The following is a 14,929-nucleotide window of genomic DNA, read 5'->3' as shown; positions in this document are numbered from 1 at the left end:
ATGGAAACCAAGGGCTAAAATCAGCGACGGCTCACATTCACTGAGAGATTTCATTTTTTTACACGGTTATGATAGTTTGATTGAGGCAACACGTGCCACGTGTACGGCACACGCCATACTTGGGCATGAAAGCAAGGTATTGGATATCTTTCCCACCTCTCTATATTTGAATGAAGGGCCAGACTCCCATGTTAGTTTTACACAACTTTAAAAAGGGAAGTGACACTTCCTCCGCACATCTGGGCGCTGATATAAAACTATCCAGACCATCCAAATTGTGGGTCCCATTAAATTAACTATTCGATTACTGGCTAAAGGTAAAACAATGAGCGGTCCAAATTCAAAGGGTAAAATCAGATGGCTAATATTAGTACAATGCTTCAGACATGCTCCATCCACAGTTGGGTAGGAGATTTGGATGGTCTGGATTGTCGTACAATCATCAAGGTGTACGGTTGAAGAGTCACCATCCTTTTTAAAGCCGTCAAAATTAACATAGGAGCCTAGACAGATCGTGTGTGTGTGGTCCACCATACCGAGGCATAAAAGGGAGGTATTGAATTTGGATCTCTTCCCACCTCTCCATGCTTGAATGATGGTACACCCCCATGTTAGTTCTCCGCACGTCTGGAAAAAATGGTGGTAACTGGTGACGACTCCTTGAATCTGTTACCATGTAATCCAGACCATCGAAATTGTGGGTCCCATTAAATTACAATGACCCATAAATCCTGATCATCCAATTAATGGCTATCAAATGAATGGCTAAAAGTAAAATAATGAGTGGTCCAAATTCAAAAGGGAAAATGCAGATGGTCAATATCATCTTCTCAGTGCAATTTCCCGCTCATGCTCCACCTGCAGTTGGGTCATCAATTTGGACAGTCTGGATTGCCCTACAAATTGGATCATGAGACGCAAAACGTCTTAGAAACTGGCCATTACCAACTATTTTTAAAAACAATGAAAGAAACATACCAGCCTATCATCCAACCCATTTGTTTAAAGCACCTGTCATGCTTGACCATCCGTAACGTTGGCAACAATGACGGTGATATCATCGATCTTTCCGCCAGAAAAGCTGTATCCAGCTTCTCGGGCAGCGATGGAGAATGGTGTCACACGTTCGCTATCATGGGCTCGTTCCCATGCAAGTTTGGCTAGCCTTGAAGCCATCTCCTGTGGGCCCACACCATCTCTATTCCCCTGAAGTATGGCCTCAGCCACCTCGTTATCGAACAAGTTATCAAACAGCCCATCCGTGCCAGCAACGATGACATCCCCCGTCACGAGACCAAACTCCATTTCCTGTTCGTTATCCAAATCCAAAGATCAACCAAGAAATTTCAGAAATCTGGACACCACACACAATGAAATATATATTTATATATATAAAGCATACACCCAACTGCACATTTACACATACATACCCGTTTTCCAATCATACACACCTTGGGCATTTGTACAACAAGGCATTACACAATGTCCGGCCGAGAGTTCATTCCCTGAAAATACATTTCAAGGTGCAATTTTTGCTTCCCTGTTTCTTGAATCTATCTCACATTTGTGAAAGCACTATTACGGGAATCATAAAATGGTTTGTTTCTCACAGCCATCTCTCAAAGGGTGTGATTCAAAGAGGGGGTCCTCATGTGAGGGGACAACCTGTCAGAGATCTGGGCCATTCATCAGGAAGGGTACACTGAACAGACTGGATTAAAAACAATGTTGATAAGTCGATCAGGCAGGCTAAACCTGAAATAGAAAAATAGATGGTTGGAGAAAAACAACGAAGTCTTCAATCCAAATTCAACATGCATGTGTGCTATCCGCCCAGATCAATCACACACGTTCTAACTCCTTACATGAGGGCCCTCTCATTGAATCACACCCTTCATCAAATTACTTCCTGTGTTTATTCTTAGTTTATTAACTATGGTTTGCAAGTCCACGGTTCAGATTTTACAGTTTGTGCGGACAGTTTCAGTGACAAAACTGCCGATATGATTCACCATGGATAGCCCGGGCATAAAAAATACACATACTAGAAGATCCTGACCATAGATTTTCTTTTATTGATAAAAGAATTTATTAGATGTGCAATGCCCCAAACAAACAGAATACGGCCTCCGACTGGGGAAGACACTAAGACACCTGCATTAGGAAAGAAAACATTTTCCACTCCCACCGAAATCAACTACCCTAACCGTAGGATATTTGACCCCTTTTTTTTTTTGTTGGTTTTGAGCGTGAACTGCTTTTGTATTTTCTTTCTTAGCCATCTATTTTTTGGCCACTGGGTTGTCTTTCATGTACGGGCCACAACATCAACTGGACCATTAGCCTCACTTGTACAGACCGTCAGCCTGAAAGGAACTGTACAAACTTCCTCCACAAGCATTGATTGTATAGCCCCTCTGGTGCAAGTTTCCATACACAGTATAAGAGATCTTCCCTACCAGATTCTCCATATCTATATATCATTACAAATCCCTTTGCATGCACACATGGATAGATCCATGCATGCACAACTACTTTTCATGACTAATGGTTCTTAATGGTCATCTGAATTCCTAACTCTATAAACAGAGCTGTACACGAACCGAGTTAGGTTGGCTAACTCGCTTGACTCGACTCAGCTCGGCTCAAAACTGACTCGAACTTGACTTGGTTCGAATCAATTTGACTCGGATCAGGTTCACTAAGTATATATATTTTGTATATATTTACATATTAAAAACTATAAAACCTAAACTCGAACTCAGCTCGTAGGCTCGAACTCAAACTCGGCTCAAACTTGGCTTGAGCTGGCCCGAGTTGCTGACCGAGCCGAGCTGCTAGTCAGGCTCGAAGACCGAGCCGAGCCGAGTTCAATCTGGGGTAGCCTGCTGACCAAGCCGAGCTGCGCCAAGCTCGACTTGGTTCGACTCGTGTACAACTATATCTAGAAAGTGAAAATTAAGGTGATTCAGCTGAATTTGACATGATAAAAATCTTAAAAGAAAGATCTGCCAGAATCTGGCGTGTAAAATCGATTGAATCTTTTTTCTTGTAAAGGTTTTCAAAGTTCAACAGTGTCCATCATTCAAACCTAAAAATTGAATTTAAATGCAGCACTGACAAATGGTAAAAAGATCAGACATTGTCCATGCTCAATGGGGCCCATTAGAACAACCAAACCATGTGCCTTGCTTATGCAAACTGCAGCCCTCTTGTCATGGACTGCATAATTCCTCTCATTCGAAATGGTCATTAGCCAGTTCGCCCCAACATTTACAAATAGGGTTGCAACTGGGCTTAGTCACCCATGCCCAGCCCAAGTCCACCTGCTTTGCGCCAGCTTTAGGTTGAGGCTTGGGGCCCATAGGTTGGAGATGACCCTGAGTTTTAATGCCAGACAGCTAATGTGGCTGGATCTGGCTTTCATCTCTTGCCTAAAGGCAATCAAATAAGCCCATTCCCAGTCCAATGTATTTAAATGGATGGGCTGAGAATTTGAATGATGGACCAGAGGCAGCCTGAGCCTAGTTCCTTGACTCATGGGCTAGTTTGGACCTTGGTTGAGGTTATTAGCTCTGGACCACACCTGGACATGCATTGGCCCAGCCCAATGCAGTTGCAACCCCACATTTGACCGTAGACACAAGTGCAGAAAATAGTAGTAGGATATTATGTACATCAACTAAACTGACCTCTCCAGCTGTGGGTGGATCACTGTAAGGACCGCTCCCCAGTTGAAATGGGCAATTGAAGAAGTGCTGTTGCATGGGTGCACGGAAGGAGACGCTTCCCTTTCTAACCACAATAAAACCGCTATCACCAATGTTCAAGGCATGTATGTGCTGTAACCAGAAAACAAGAAGTTGGACCCAAAATTTTCTGAATTGATGCAAACAAGGTTTTAAAGTTACGCAGAAAACTAGCAAACCTGGTCTTTGAGTGCTGCAATGCATGCCGTCGAGCTTCCCATGGCTTTGGTGTTTGAAAAGGCATTCTGTAGTACCCTGAGTGGGTTAATGGCGCCTTTGGGCTCCTCTTTTATTGCATTGACTGCGTGGGACATCAGTTCTCGAGCGAATTCTCCTGCATCAATACCCGACTGGGCCCAACCGCCAACTCCATCTGCCAGACCAATTACTTGCTCATCTTCACATATGAAATGAGCGTCCTCCCCACGGGTCGTGCCTGGCTTTGGAAGGTAATATGATCCGGGAATCATCTTCAGGGGTTTAACACTAGCATTCTGCCTGCATTTTTTCCTTTTTTCCTTTAGTCACTAGCAGGAAATGATTTTTTTTATTTTTTATTTTAAACACACACTCACACCTCTTGGGCACTCGATCCCTGGTCTCAGTGTTGAAAAAGAGCCAATCTGCCACTGAGCCATAGAGCTAGACCCAACTGGCAGGAAATGATGTTACCAGTAATGGTTAAGGTTTTTTGGAACTTTTGTCCTTGATAAAGTTAGGGGAGTGTTTGGATGAACAATGAAATAGAATTGCAATTATTAGTCTAAAAAGGTGGAAATAATCAAATTGTTATTTCCTTCAAATGAATTCATATTAGAAGTTTGCTTGAATACATCCCATCATATTACAGTAAGAAACACCAGGACTGGCTGCTGGATTTGGGTTTTTTCGATGACTGAAACTGTTAATGTGATGGGCCCCCCCTGGATTGGGATGCCTGAAGAAACTCTCAGATTGAATATTTCAACCCTTCGATTACACGAAGGCTATAATGATTGTCCATATTCAAGGCAAAAGGGGCAAATTGAAAAGGGGTTGAAATAATCCAATTGAGAGCTTTTATTTCTTGTATATCCACCATACAGAGAAACATCGTCATACACGGTTTGGATAATTGGAAGATGGTCCAGATTTGAAGGGTAAGGTCCCAACGTATCTTACTGTAATATGTTGGGATGTATTCGAGCGAATGGCATAACCTCCTCATATTGAGGGTCTGGGCTTCAAATGGCAGTTACATTACTTCATCTTGGACTTGAAAGTAGCGTAACTGCAATTTGAGGGTTAATTGCTCGTCATGAATACTAGGAAATGTTGTTAACTATTGCCATTTCCTATTGATTGAACAGAACATTCATATCATTTGTGCATATTCCAAACCAATTGAGGACTCAATGGATGTTGTTTTCTTACTCCTAGGTCACTGTGAAATTTATATGAATTGCTTCTCCGAAAAGAAAGCTGAATACTTCATATTTCGTAGTGAGAGAGGACATTGCCTCCCCTTTCAAGATCCATTTATAGGTGGCATATATGTGGTATTTGATTCATAAACACTACAATAAGAAACTATTCCTGTTTTTAACACTTAATCTTAACCGTATGAGCAAATATGTGATCTATAACCATCCAATAACTATGTGATCTATCACCATCATTTTTTTTAGATGACCATATCAGCAGCAGCAGGACGGTTTTGACAACTTGCTGCCTGCTTGACATCAAACCAACTTTACCAGGCTAGGCACCAACTGGCTTGTTGCCACCGGGTGAAGTCATATAGCATCTTCAACCATGAAACAGACAAAAAGTACCTGACAGGGGCATGGAAAATGCGTACCCCTCAAGGAATCTGTACATGTTCTAAGCAGATAAAAATCACAATAAAGAGTCATTCACGATCCACTCTAAAACCAAATTAGGTTGTATACCCAACAAAGGTCCATCCTTGAGTCTAAGGGCCTGTTTGGAAGCAAGTAAAGTTCTGAGCCAAACAGTGTCCTGGACATTGTTTGTAAAACACCTACAATAAGGAGCATAAAATGGACAGTGGCACATCTAGTGCATGTGGGGTGCTTGAAGATATGCATTGGCACATGTGGATCATGTGCATAACGGCACATGCGGGAGCTTGAAGATTGATGATAGCACATATGGCATGTAGGATTTTTGGAGATGGACAGTGTCACATGTGACACATGGCAAATGTGGCATGTGACAGAGAGATGGGAACAAAATGATGAGGGCATCCTTGCACCTACACGAGTTTATCAAAGGAGGAGGAGGAGAATTGAGGCCACAGCCCCAGTTTCATTATGGTTAGATGATCATTACGTGGGGCACAATGAAACCAATTTGAGTTCGTAGCTGCGTTAAAGACCCCACATACATGGTTGTGCATTTTTTAAGACCCCACACTGGAAAGATGCATGTGGGTTGCTTATTTGGAACTGATTGATACATCTTTGAACTGTTTGGACGTCAACCGGCCTAACCTGGACCACATTTGGACGTTACAAACATTAGACCATGCCGTTGGATATCTTGGACACATCAGTTTGGTGATCCGGACCATTGGATATGTTAGGAGACTCGAGTTTAGGTGTATGGACATTAGTCTGCACATCCAAGTCATGGACACGTTGGACCACATTCATCCAGGCCGTTAATCACGTGTGGATGTACTTGTTGCACGTTGATCATCCTGGCGCCATATGACACATGATGAGGACATCGTGCACACGCACGCCCGTACACCACCACCCTTACGCACGTATGTACGCAGGAGCACCATCGATCTGGCTCGATGACGACGTCCAGGGAGGGCCTCCTAGTTAAAGGACAAGTTTTGATTCAGAAAAGTGGGCCCGATAGTCAAGAAAAGCCCATCATGAGATCTCATGATTGTGGCCCACTCGTCGGATTGATTTCATATTTTAGGTTTTGCTTATTGTTATTATTTAGAACATTGTGAACGCTTTAGATTTCTCTGTTTGGTTTTTATTTTAGTTTACTTCATCTCCAAGTAATAGGTTGCGCATATGGTGCGAGTTTTGGGGTATAGGATTTTTCCGATTTATTGAAGTTAATAAAAAATTCTTGCTTTATTTTTCTGCTCTCTTCGTGAGTTGTGGAAGAATTCAAAAGTGGGTGTGAAGCCCTCCCTTTTCGAAGGGCTAACTACCGTGGTGCGAAGCCACATCAATCCCAATTCACCCCCACATCTTCCATCATCTTTTTTTCCATCTTCCCCCACCATCCGTACTTCGAATTTGTCCTTTTGTTGCATCAGATTTCTTCATTACAACAGGTTTCCAGATTTCGGCCCGCAGGCGAGCTGAAACTTCGGCGGAGCACCACGCACAAACCATACATCGGATCGAGCTGAGATTTGAGGGGTTTTGGAGTCCATCCCTGGCGGACCAGGGCAAAGGTGGCCTTTTTCTGAATAGTGGGCCCCACACACTTGCGGCCGGGATCACACGCACGTCCGTATGGGCCATTGTTGCTGTCCACACGCGGGATCATCTTTCGGCTCAGGTTTTTATCATCTTTTATCCTCTCATAGCCGTTTTTCATGAATCCTAACCCTAGATTACATGATCCCTAATTGATTTGCCCCTTTTTATCACCTTAGGGTTCCTTGAATTGAAATTAGGGAATCCCTTGGATTAGGGACTGATTTTTATGCATGAGTAGTTGATTTTATTTCCCTTTAACATCGTTTGGTTTATAATTTTTATTGGTCCAGTCTTCACCTATGTCGGCTTGGACCCGTATAGATTCCCCTTTTTAATTGTATGTTTGGATTTTCATGTGGGACGTGGAATTTATGTGATTGTTTCTGAATTGGTAGGATCTAAGCCTGAAATCTTGCATATCATATTTAATTTTCCATGTCCTGCATCAAATTTGGTATCAAAGCCTAGGGTTCTTGTAAGGGAATTCACCACATATTTAGGGTTTAGTTTATTTGAGTCCTTCATGCATTCAGTCCATCATATATAGCTGAATTTTAGTAACAGTGTGTAGTCTCCTTCATATAGAGTCTCGTAGGGTCATTTAGTTTTTAGACGCATATAGTTGTCATAGCAGGTCCTTAGGTTGAGCAAGTCAGCGTATGCCCACACGTACAGGTCGCAGTTTCGGTTTGCACCCCACACTAAACATGGAGCAACTACAAGAAATAGTAGCCAAGTTAGCCCAACAAGTTGAGTCCTTGAATAAGCATTTGGAACAACACAGATAAACGCTTTGAAGAAATAGAGGCCTCCTTCAGGGCAAACCCCACTACTGGGAAGGATGCCCAATCTCAAGCAGTTGGTCAGGAGGTTAGACCAAGGAATGGAGGCAGCCAAGGAGCTAGTCATCGGGGCATACCTGTGCACCCACCCCGTGAGGGACATCATGATCAATATGACCCAGATGCACAACTCCTCAAGGGAGTTAGGGTAGATGCCCCTACTTTTGATGGCCACTTAGACCCTAAAGCATTTTTAGATTGGATGCTGGATATGGACCACTATTTTGAGTGGTATGATATGTCGGATGCTCGACGAGTCCGATTCGCCAAGATGAAGCTTGTGAGTCAAGCAAAGAGGTTTTGGGCGACGGTTGAGCGAAAAAAAGAAAGAGCTAGGGAACTCTCAATAGTTCATTGAGGAGAAATGAAAGAAACGCTGAAAGAGAAGTACCTCTCTTTCTCTTATCGCATGCGGTTGATTGAGTGGCAGTCTCTTCAACAGGGTTCCATGAGTGTTGCTGACTATATTGAGAAATTCGAAGAGTACTCGACCCGCTGTGAGGTTGATGAGGACCCCGTACTCACCCTTGCTCGTTTTAAAACAGGCATCTGTCCTGACATTAAGAGAGAATTGCTCGCCAAAGACATAGACACTATCGAACAGTTGTACCAAGTAGTGTTAGATGTCGAGCAATACCTTAAAGCATCTGTGGGAAGGCGGTTTGACATTCGCGAATCCGGTACTAAGGCCAACCCCTCTAGGGCTAGACCTAACACGGGATTCCAAAACAAACATTCCCATAATGTTTAGCCCAGACCTAAGGATGATAAGGGTAAAGAGATTGTCAGGTCTAGTTCATGTGGAAGTGGAGCCACTAGGTGTTTTAGGTGTCAGGGGTTTGGTCACTTTGCTCACCAATGCGGCACGAGAGAGGGCACCAAAGTACTCCTTATTGATGGGCAAGTAGAAGTAGTGTCCCCAGAGAGTGATAGTGAGGAGGAGGAATATAAGCTAGTCGGAACCCCTAGTGATGAGGAAGAGGGAGCACAAGAGTCTGTGACCCTCGCAATTGTGCGTTGCGCCCTGGCTCAAGCCAAGAACACTGATGACTGGCGCCACAACACGATCTTCTACACTTATGCAAAATGTGGGGAAAAGAGCTGTAAGATGATCGTGGATAGTGGTAGTTGTGCCAACGTGGCATCGACTAGCACTGTGAGTCGTTTGGGCTTGAAGCTGGAAGCCCATCCTCAGCCCTATAGAGTCTCCTAGGTTGATGAAACATCCATTCCAGTCTCGCACCGCTGTCTTGTCCCTATTCAGTTCGGATCTTATAAAGACACGATTTGGTGTGATGTTGCTCCTATGGATGTGGGTCATGTCATTCTGGGTAGGCCATGGCTCTATGACAGGGATGTTACCATATTTGGTCGTTCAAATGTGTTACATTCTAGTTTGAGGGCAAGAAGGTCAAGCTAAATCCTTTGCCACCCAAGAATACAACTGGAAAAGAGTACACCACACAGAGTGGTGTGAGTGGCCCAAAAGAAGTGAAGGAGTCGAAGTCCAAGTCCAAACCGCTCCATATTTTGAATGCCAAAGAGTTTGAGCGAGAGACTGAGGCGGACTCGATGATATACGCCCTTGTGGCTAGGGAGAGTGTACCAGAGACTAGCGTAGAGTTACCCACTGAGGCCATTCAGGTAGTACATGAGTTTCGTGATGTTTTTCCTGATGATTTACCGAATCAGCTTCCCCCTATGAGGAATATACAGCATGCCATTAATTTAATCCTTGGGGCAACTCTACCAAACCTCCTACATTACAGAATGAACCCAAAGGAGCACGCTGAGTTGAAGAGGCAGATTGATAAACTCCTAGAGAAGGGTTTCATTCGAGAGAGCATGAGTCCGTGTGTCGTGCTCGCCCTTCTTACACCTAAGAAGGATGGCACATGGAGGATGTGTCCTGATAGTAGGGTCATCAACAAAATCACAATCAAGTATCGATTTCCCATACCGCGTCTTGATGACATGCTAGATATGATGGCTAATGCTACTATCTTCTCAAAAATCAACCTCAAAAGTGGGTATCACCAAATCCGTATATGCCCTGGTGATGAGTGGAAGACGGCCTTCAAGACGAAGAATGGGCTATATGAGTGGCTAGTTATGCCTTTTGGGTTAACTAATGCCCCAAGTACTTTCATGCGTGTGATGACCCAAGTGTTGAGACCCTTCATGGGGAAGTTCCTGGTCGTATACTTTGATGATATCTTGATTTCTAGCATGACTAAGGAGCAACACCTCAACCATTTGAGGCAGGTTTGTGGGAACCTTAGGGCCGAGAAGTTGTACGCCAACCTAAAGAAGTGCGCGTTCTTGTCTAGTAGTGTGATCTTCTTAGGTTTTATTGTGTCAGCTGAGGGCGTATCGGCGGATCCCGAGAAGGTCAAGGCCATCGTTAATTGGCCTGAACCCCGCAATATTCATGAGGTGCGCAACTTTCATGGCTTAGCCACTTTTTATAGGCGGTTCATTCGAGGCTTCAGTTCCATTGTGGCTCCCATCACGGACTGCATAAAAAAGGAAGAGTTTCAATGGACAAAGGCCGCCTCGAAGGCCTTCAAGGAGATAAAGGTCAAGATGACCGAAGCTCCAATCACGCGACTTCCAGATTTTTCAAAAGCTTTTGAAGTCGCATGTAACGTGTTAGGAGTCGGCATAGGAGGAGTACTTAGCCAGGAAGAGCACCCTGTCGCCTTTTTTAGTGAGAAACTGAATGAAGCGAAGCAAAGATATTCCACCTATAACAAGGAATTCTACGCGGTAGTGCAATCATTACGCCATTAGCGACATTACTTGTTACCGCAAGAATTCGTCTTGTTCTCAGATCACGAGGCCTTAAGATACTTGAACTCTCAAAAGAAATTAAGCCCCAGGCACGCTAAGTGGGTTCAATTCTTTCAAGAGTACACTTTTGTGCTTAAGCACAAGGCCGGTGTAGAGAATAAGTCTGCCGACGCGTTGAGTCGAGTCGCATTACTCAACTCCATGAACGTTGAAGTTACAGGCCTTGAGCGCATCAAAGGAGTATTCTGAGTGTCCAGATTTTAGGGTTGTGTATATGTCTTTATTAGAGAGTCCGTCAGGAGCTAACAGTGAGTATTTGATTTTGGACGGATATTTATTTAGGAGTGACCGCTTGTGCATACCACGCACCTCCCTTCGCGATTTTCTTGTCTGGGAGTTACATTCAGGGGGGGTTGCAGGTCATTTCAGTCGTGACAAGACCATTGCCCTAGTGGAGGATAGATTTCATTGGCTAAGCCTCAAGCGGGACGTGGCCAAAATTATAGGGCAATGCCGTACTTATCAACTGGCAAAGCAGAGGAAACAGAATACAGGATTATATACAGCCGGTCCCATTCATCCCTTGGCAGGACATCAGAATGGACTTCCCAAGACTATTCGAAAGCATGATTCCATATTCGTTGTCGTGGACCGTTTCTCTAAAATGGCCCACTTCATTCCTTGTTCTAAGACCTCCGACGCCTCTCATGTTGCCAAGCTGTTCTTTAGTGAGGTTGTCAAACTGCATGGGTTACCAAAAACCATAGTGTCTGACCGTGACGTGAGATTCATGAGTTACTTTTGGAAGACACTATGGCACATGATGAATACTAGGCTCCAGTTTTCTTCTGCCTACCACCCTCAGACTGATGGCCAGATTGAGGTGGTTAATAGGAGCCTAAGGAGTTTACTTCGATGTTTAGTGGGGGAGCATACCAGGACATGGGACGCCGTACTACCCATAGCCGAGTTTGCATACAATAGTTTTGTCAATAGGTCCACAGGTCTAAGTTCTTTTGAAGTCGTTACTGGTTATAAGCCTATGAAACCTATTGATCTTATCCCCATGTCATTGTTCCATAGGCCATCAGAGTCTGTAGAGTCTTTTGCGCATCACATACATTCATTGCATCAAGAAATCAGGCGAAAGATCACTACTACTAGTGAGCATTATAAATTTTCTGCAAACCTACATAAACGTTTCAAAGAGTTCAATATTGGGGACTCTGTGATGGTCCGTATCAGGCCCGAGCGGTACCCTCTAGGGGCCGTTCGTAAGTTACACGCGCGTAGCGCTGGGCCCTTCAAAATTATAAAGCGAAACGGTCTCAATGCGTATGAGGTAGATCTTCCACCTTCCATGGGAATTAGTTCCACATTCAATGTGGAAGATCTAGTTGCTTTTCAGGGACCCACTGATACTTTGTCCGGCCCTTCGCCCACCCATCCTGATGTCCCAACCTTACCCTTTGATCCATGGCCTCTTCCCGACCTTTCATCCCAGCCTCTGCCTCCCATACCTAGCCTTCACACACCCAGAGAGGAAATAGATGAATCCTAGACCATGAGATAATTTTCACATCGGATGGCGGGTTTCAGAAATACCTAGTTAAATGGAAGTCACGCCCAGCTTCGGACAGCGCGTGGCTCACTGAGGAGGAGCTTCAGAGACTTGATCCCGACATCCTAGAGCGGTTCAGGAGTTTTATTTCGTCAGTGGCGAAATCTTCGCAATCGGGGAGAGTTGATGAGGACATCGTGCACACACACGCCCGTACACCACCACCCATAAGCACGTACGTACGCAGAAGGAGGACCCCACCATCGATCTGGCTCGATGACAACGTCCAGGGAGGGCCTCCTAGCTAGAAGACAAGTCTTGATTCAGAAAAGTGGGCCCGATAGTCAAGAAAAGCCCATCATGAGATCTCATGATTGTGGCCTACTCGTCGGATTGATTTCATATTTTCGGTTTTGCTTATTGTTATTATTTAGAACATTATGAACGCTTTAGATTTCTCTGTTTGGTTTTTATTTTAGTTTACTTCATTGCTAAGTAATAGGTTGCGCAATGGTGCCAGTTTTGGGGTATAGGATTTTCCTTATAAATAGGCACCCCTTGTAGTTCTTTTGATTCATTGAAGTTAGTAAAACATTCTTGCTTTATTTTTCTGCTCTCTTCGTGAGTTGTGGAAGAATTCAAAAGTGGGTGCGAAGCCCTCCCTTTTCGAAGGGCTAACTACCGTGGTGCGAAGCCACATCGATCTCAATTCACCCCCATCTTCCATCATCTTTTTTTCCATCTTCCCCCACCATCCGTACTTCGAATGTCCTTTTGTTGCATCAGATTTCTTCATTACAGCAGGTTTCCAGACTTCAGCCCGCAGGTGAGCTGAAACTTTGGCGGAGCACCACGCACAAACCGTACATCGGATCGAGCTGAGATTTGGGAGTTTTGGAGTCCATCCCTGGCCGACCAGGGCCAAGGTGGCCTTTTTCTGAATAGTGGGCCCCACACACGTGCGGCCGGGATCACACGCACGTCCGTCTGGGCCATTGTTGTTGTCCACAAGCGGGATCATCTTTTGGCTCAGGTTTTTATCCTCTTTTATCCTCTCATAGCCGTTTTTCATGAATCCTAACCCTAGATTACATGATCCCTAATTGATTTGCCCCTTTTTATCACCTTAGGGTTCCTTGAATTGAAATTAGGGAATCCCTTGGATTAGGGACTGATTTTTATGCATGAGTAGTTGATTTTATTTCCCTTTGACATCGTTTGGTTTATAATTTTTATTGGTCCAGTCCTAGCTTGTGTCGGCTTGGACCTGCATATAGATTCCCCTTTTTAATTGTATGTTTGGATTTTCATGTGGGACGTGGAATTTGTGTGATTGTTTCTGAATTGGTAGGATCTAAGCCTGAAATCTTGCATATCATATTTAATTTTCCATGTCCTGCATCAACACATCTTTATTTTTGCTTTATTTTTCAGTTCTATTTTAGGTTATTAGAAGTTTATGTTTTGATTTGACTGTAATGAATTCAGACGGTCAAGAATAGTTCTAGACTTAGGGTTTGCTTAGGTTTTTTAATATATACTTGCTTAAGACTTGAGACTTGAGATGATGGACATACTGAATAAAATTTCTCAACATTACTTCTTTTTAGCAAGAAAATTTCTTGTGAATGGAATTTGGTGTGAAGCCATCGAAGTAATTCCAAGTTATCTTTCTTATTCCTATCAATGCATTTCTTTCTTCTCTCTCTCAAACCCTCCTTTTCCATTGATTTTTTTTTCCTCTTCTTCTCTATTTTATAAAAACCTAACCGCAACCCTAGCCTTTTATAAAACCCTAAAATTTTAATTTCTTGATTTCCAAACTCAAAGCCTAATCCATTCAAACCCTAGCAAAGCGCAAGTGAATTTTCAAATCTAGAACAAATCCTATGCTAGATGGAAGTTCTACCTTCCATTGGGCCATTTCCAATTAATAGCCTTGAGGATTTATTTTGCGGGATCGTGACATTGTCTTGAACTTAAGCTTAATTGAATATTTGATTTCTCTATATTTGTGGTAGATGGCTTTATTTTATGCTTTGATTTACTCTAATAATCTGTTAATTAATTTATTTGCATCATCCTAGTTTAGGCCATCCGTCCTGCATCACAAAACATTTTCTCCCTTTTGCACAGACATGTTATTCTAAAAAATGTCTACTATTGGGAGGTGCATAAATTGGCGAGACAAACTAGAAGCATTGGGCATCCCTAGACAACCTACTTGGTACAAAACTTTGCTTGCAACCCAAGGGCCCCCAAAGGGATCAAGGATAGAAACAAAAGGTGCAACAAACAGGATTCTTATGACATCCCACATGCAACCAAAACATTATTCTTGCAAAAACTAGCAAAAGAAGACTTGTGCTGCTAAAATAAAGGCCTGTCTACCACCATTGCATCAATTGCATGAAGGGACTCTCAATCCAAAGCATGCCAATATTTATGAGTGTGGCCCGCATTAAAGATCTCCTGAGACAGAAAATAGAGTGGATCATATAGAGATTGTTTGTGATGCAACCA

The 14,929-nt window shown here is 43.4% G+C and overlaps 1 protein-coding gene across 5 annotated transcripts in view; it reads right to left on the bottom strand.

Annotated features, from left to right (window-relative positions):
• Positions 1-927: 927 nt before the first annotated feature.
• Positions 928-14,929, bottom strand: part of LOC131218766 (probable protein phosphatase 2C 55) — a 38,121-nt gene continuing 24,119 nt past the window's right edge. For all 5 annotated transcript variants that reach the window (XM_058213546.1, XM_058213544.1, XM_058213545.1 and 2 more), the window contains 3 exons: positions 3,929-4,247; positions 3,693-3,842; positions 928-1,308 (listed from right to left, as the gene is read on the bottom strand). In XM_058213546.1, the coding sequence (XP_058069529.1) occupies positions 1,015-1,308; positions 3,693-3,842; positions 3,929-4,247 (763 nt within the window). In that variant the 3' untranslated portion in view covers positions 928-1,014. The remainder of the gene's footprint in view (positions 1,309-3,692; positions 3,843-3,928; positions 4,248-14,929) is intronic.

The sequence above is a fragment of the Magnolia sinica genome, chromosome 11, assembly GCF_029962835.1.
Source record: "Magnolia sinica isolate HGM2019 chromosome 11, MsV1, whole genome shotgun sequence".
Classification (NCBI taxonomy): Eukaryota; Viridiplantae; Streptophyta; class Magnoliopsida; order Magnoliales; family Magnoliaceae; genus Magnolia; species Magnolia sinica.
Note: the sequence above shows the minus strand (reverse complement) of the source record. Positions and strands in the feature narration are given on the sequence as shown.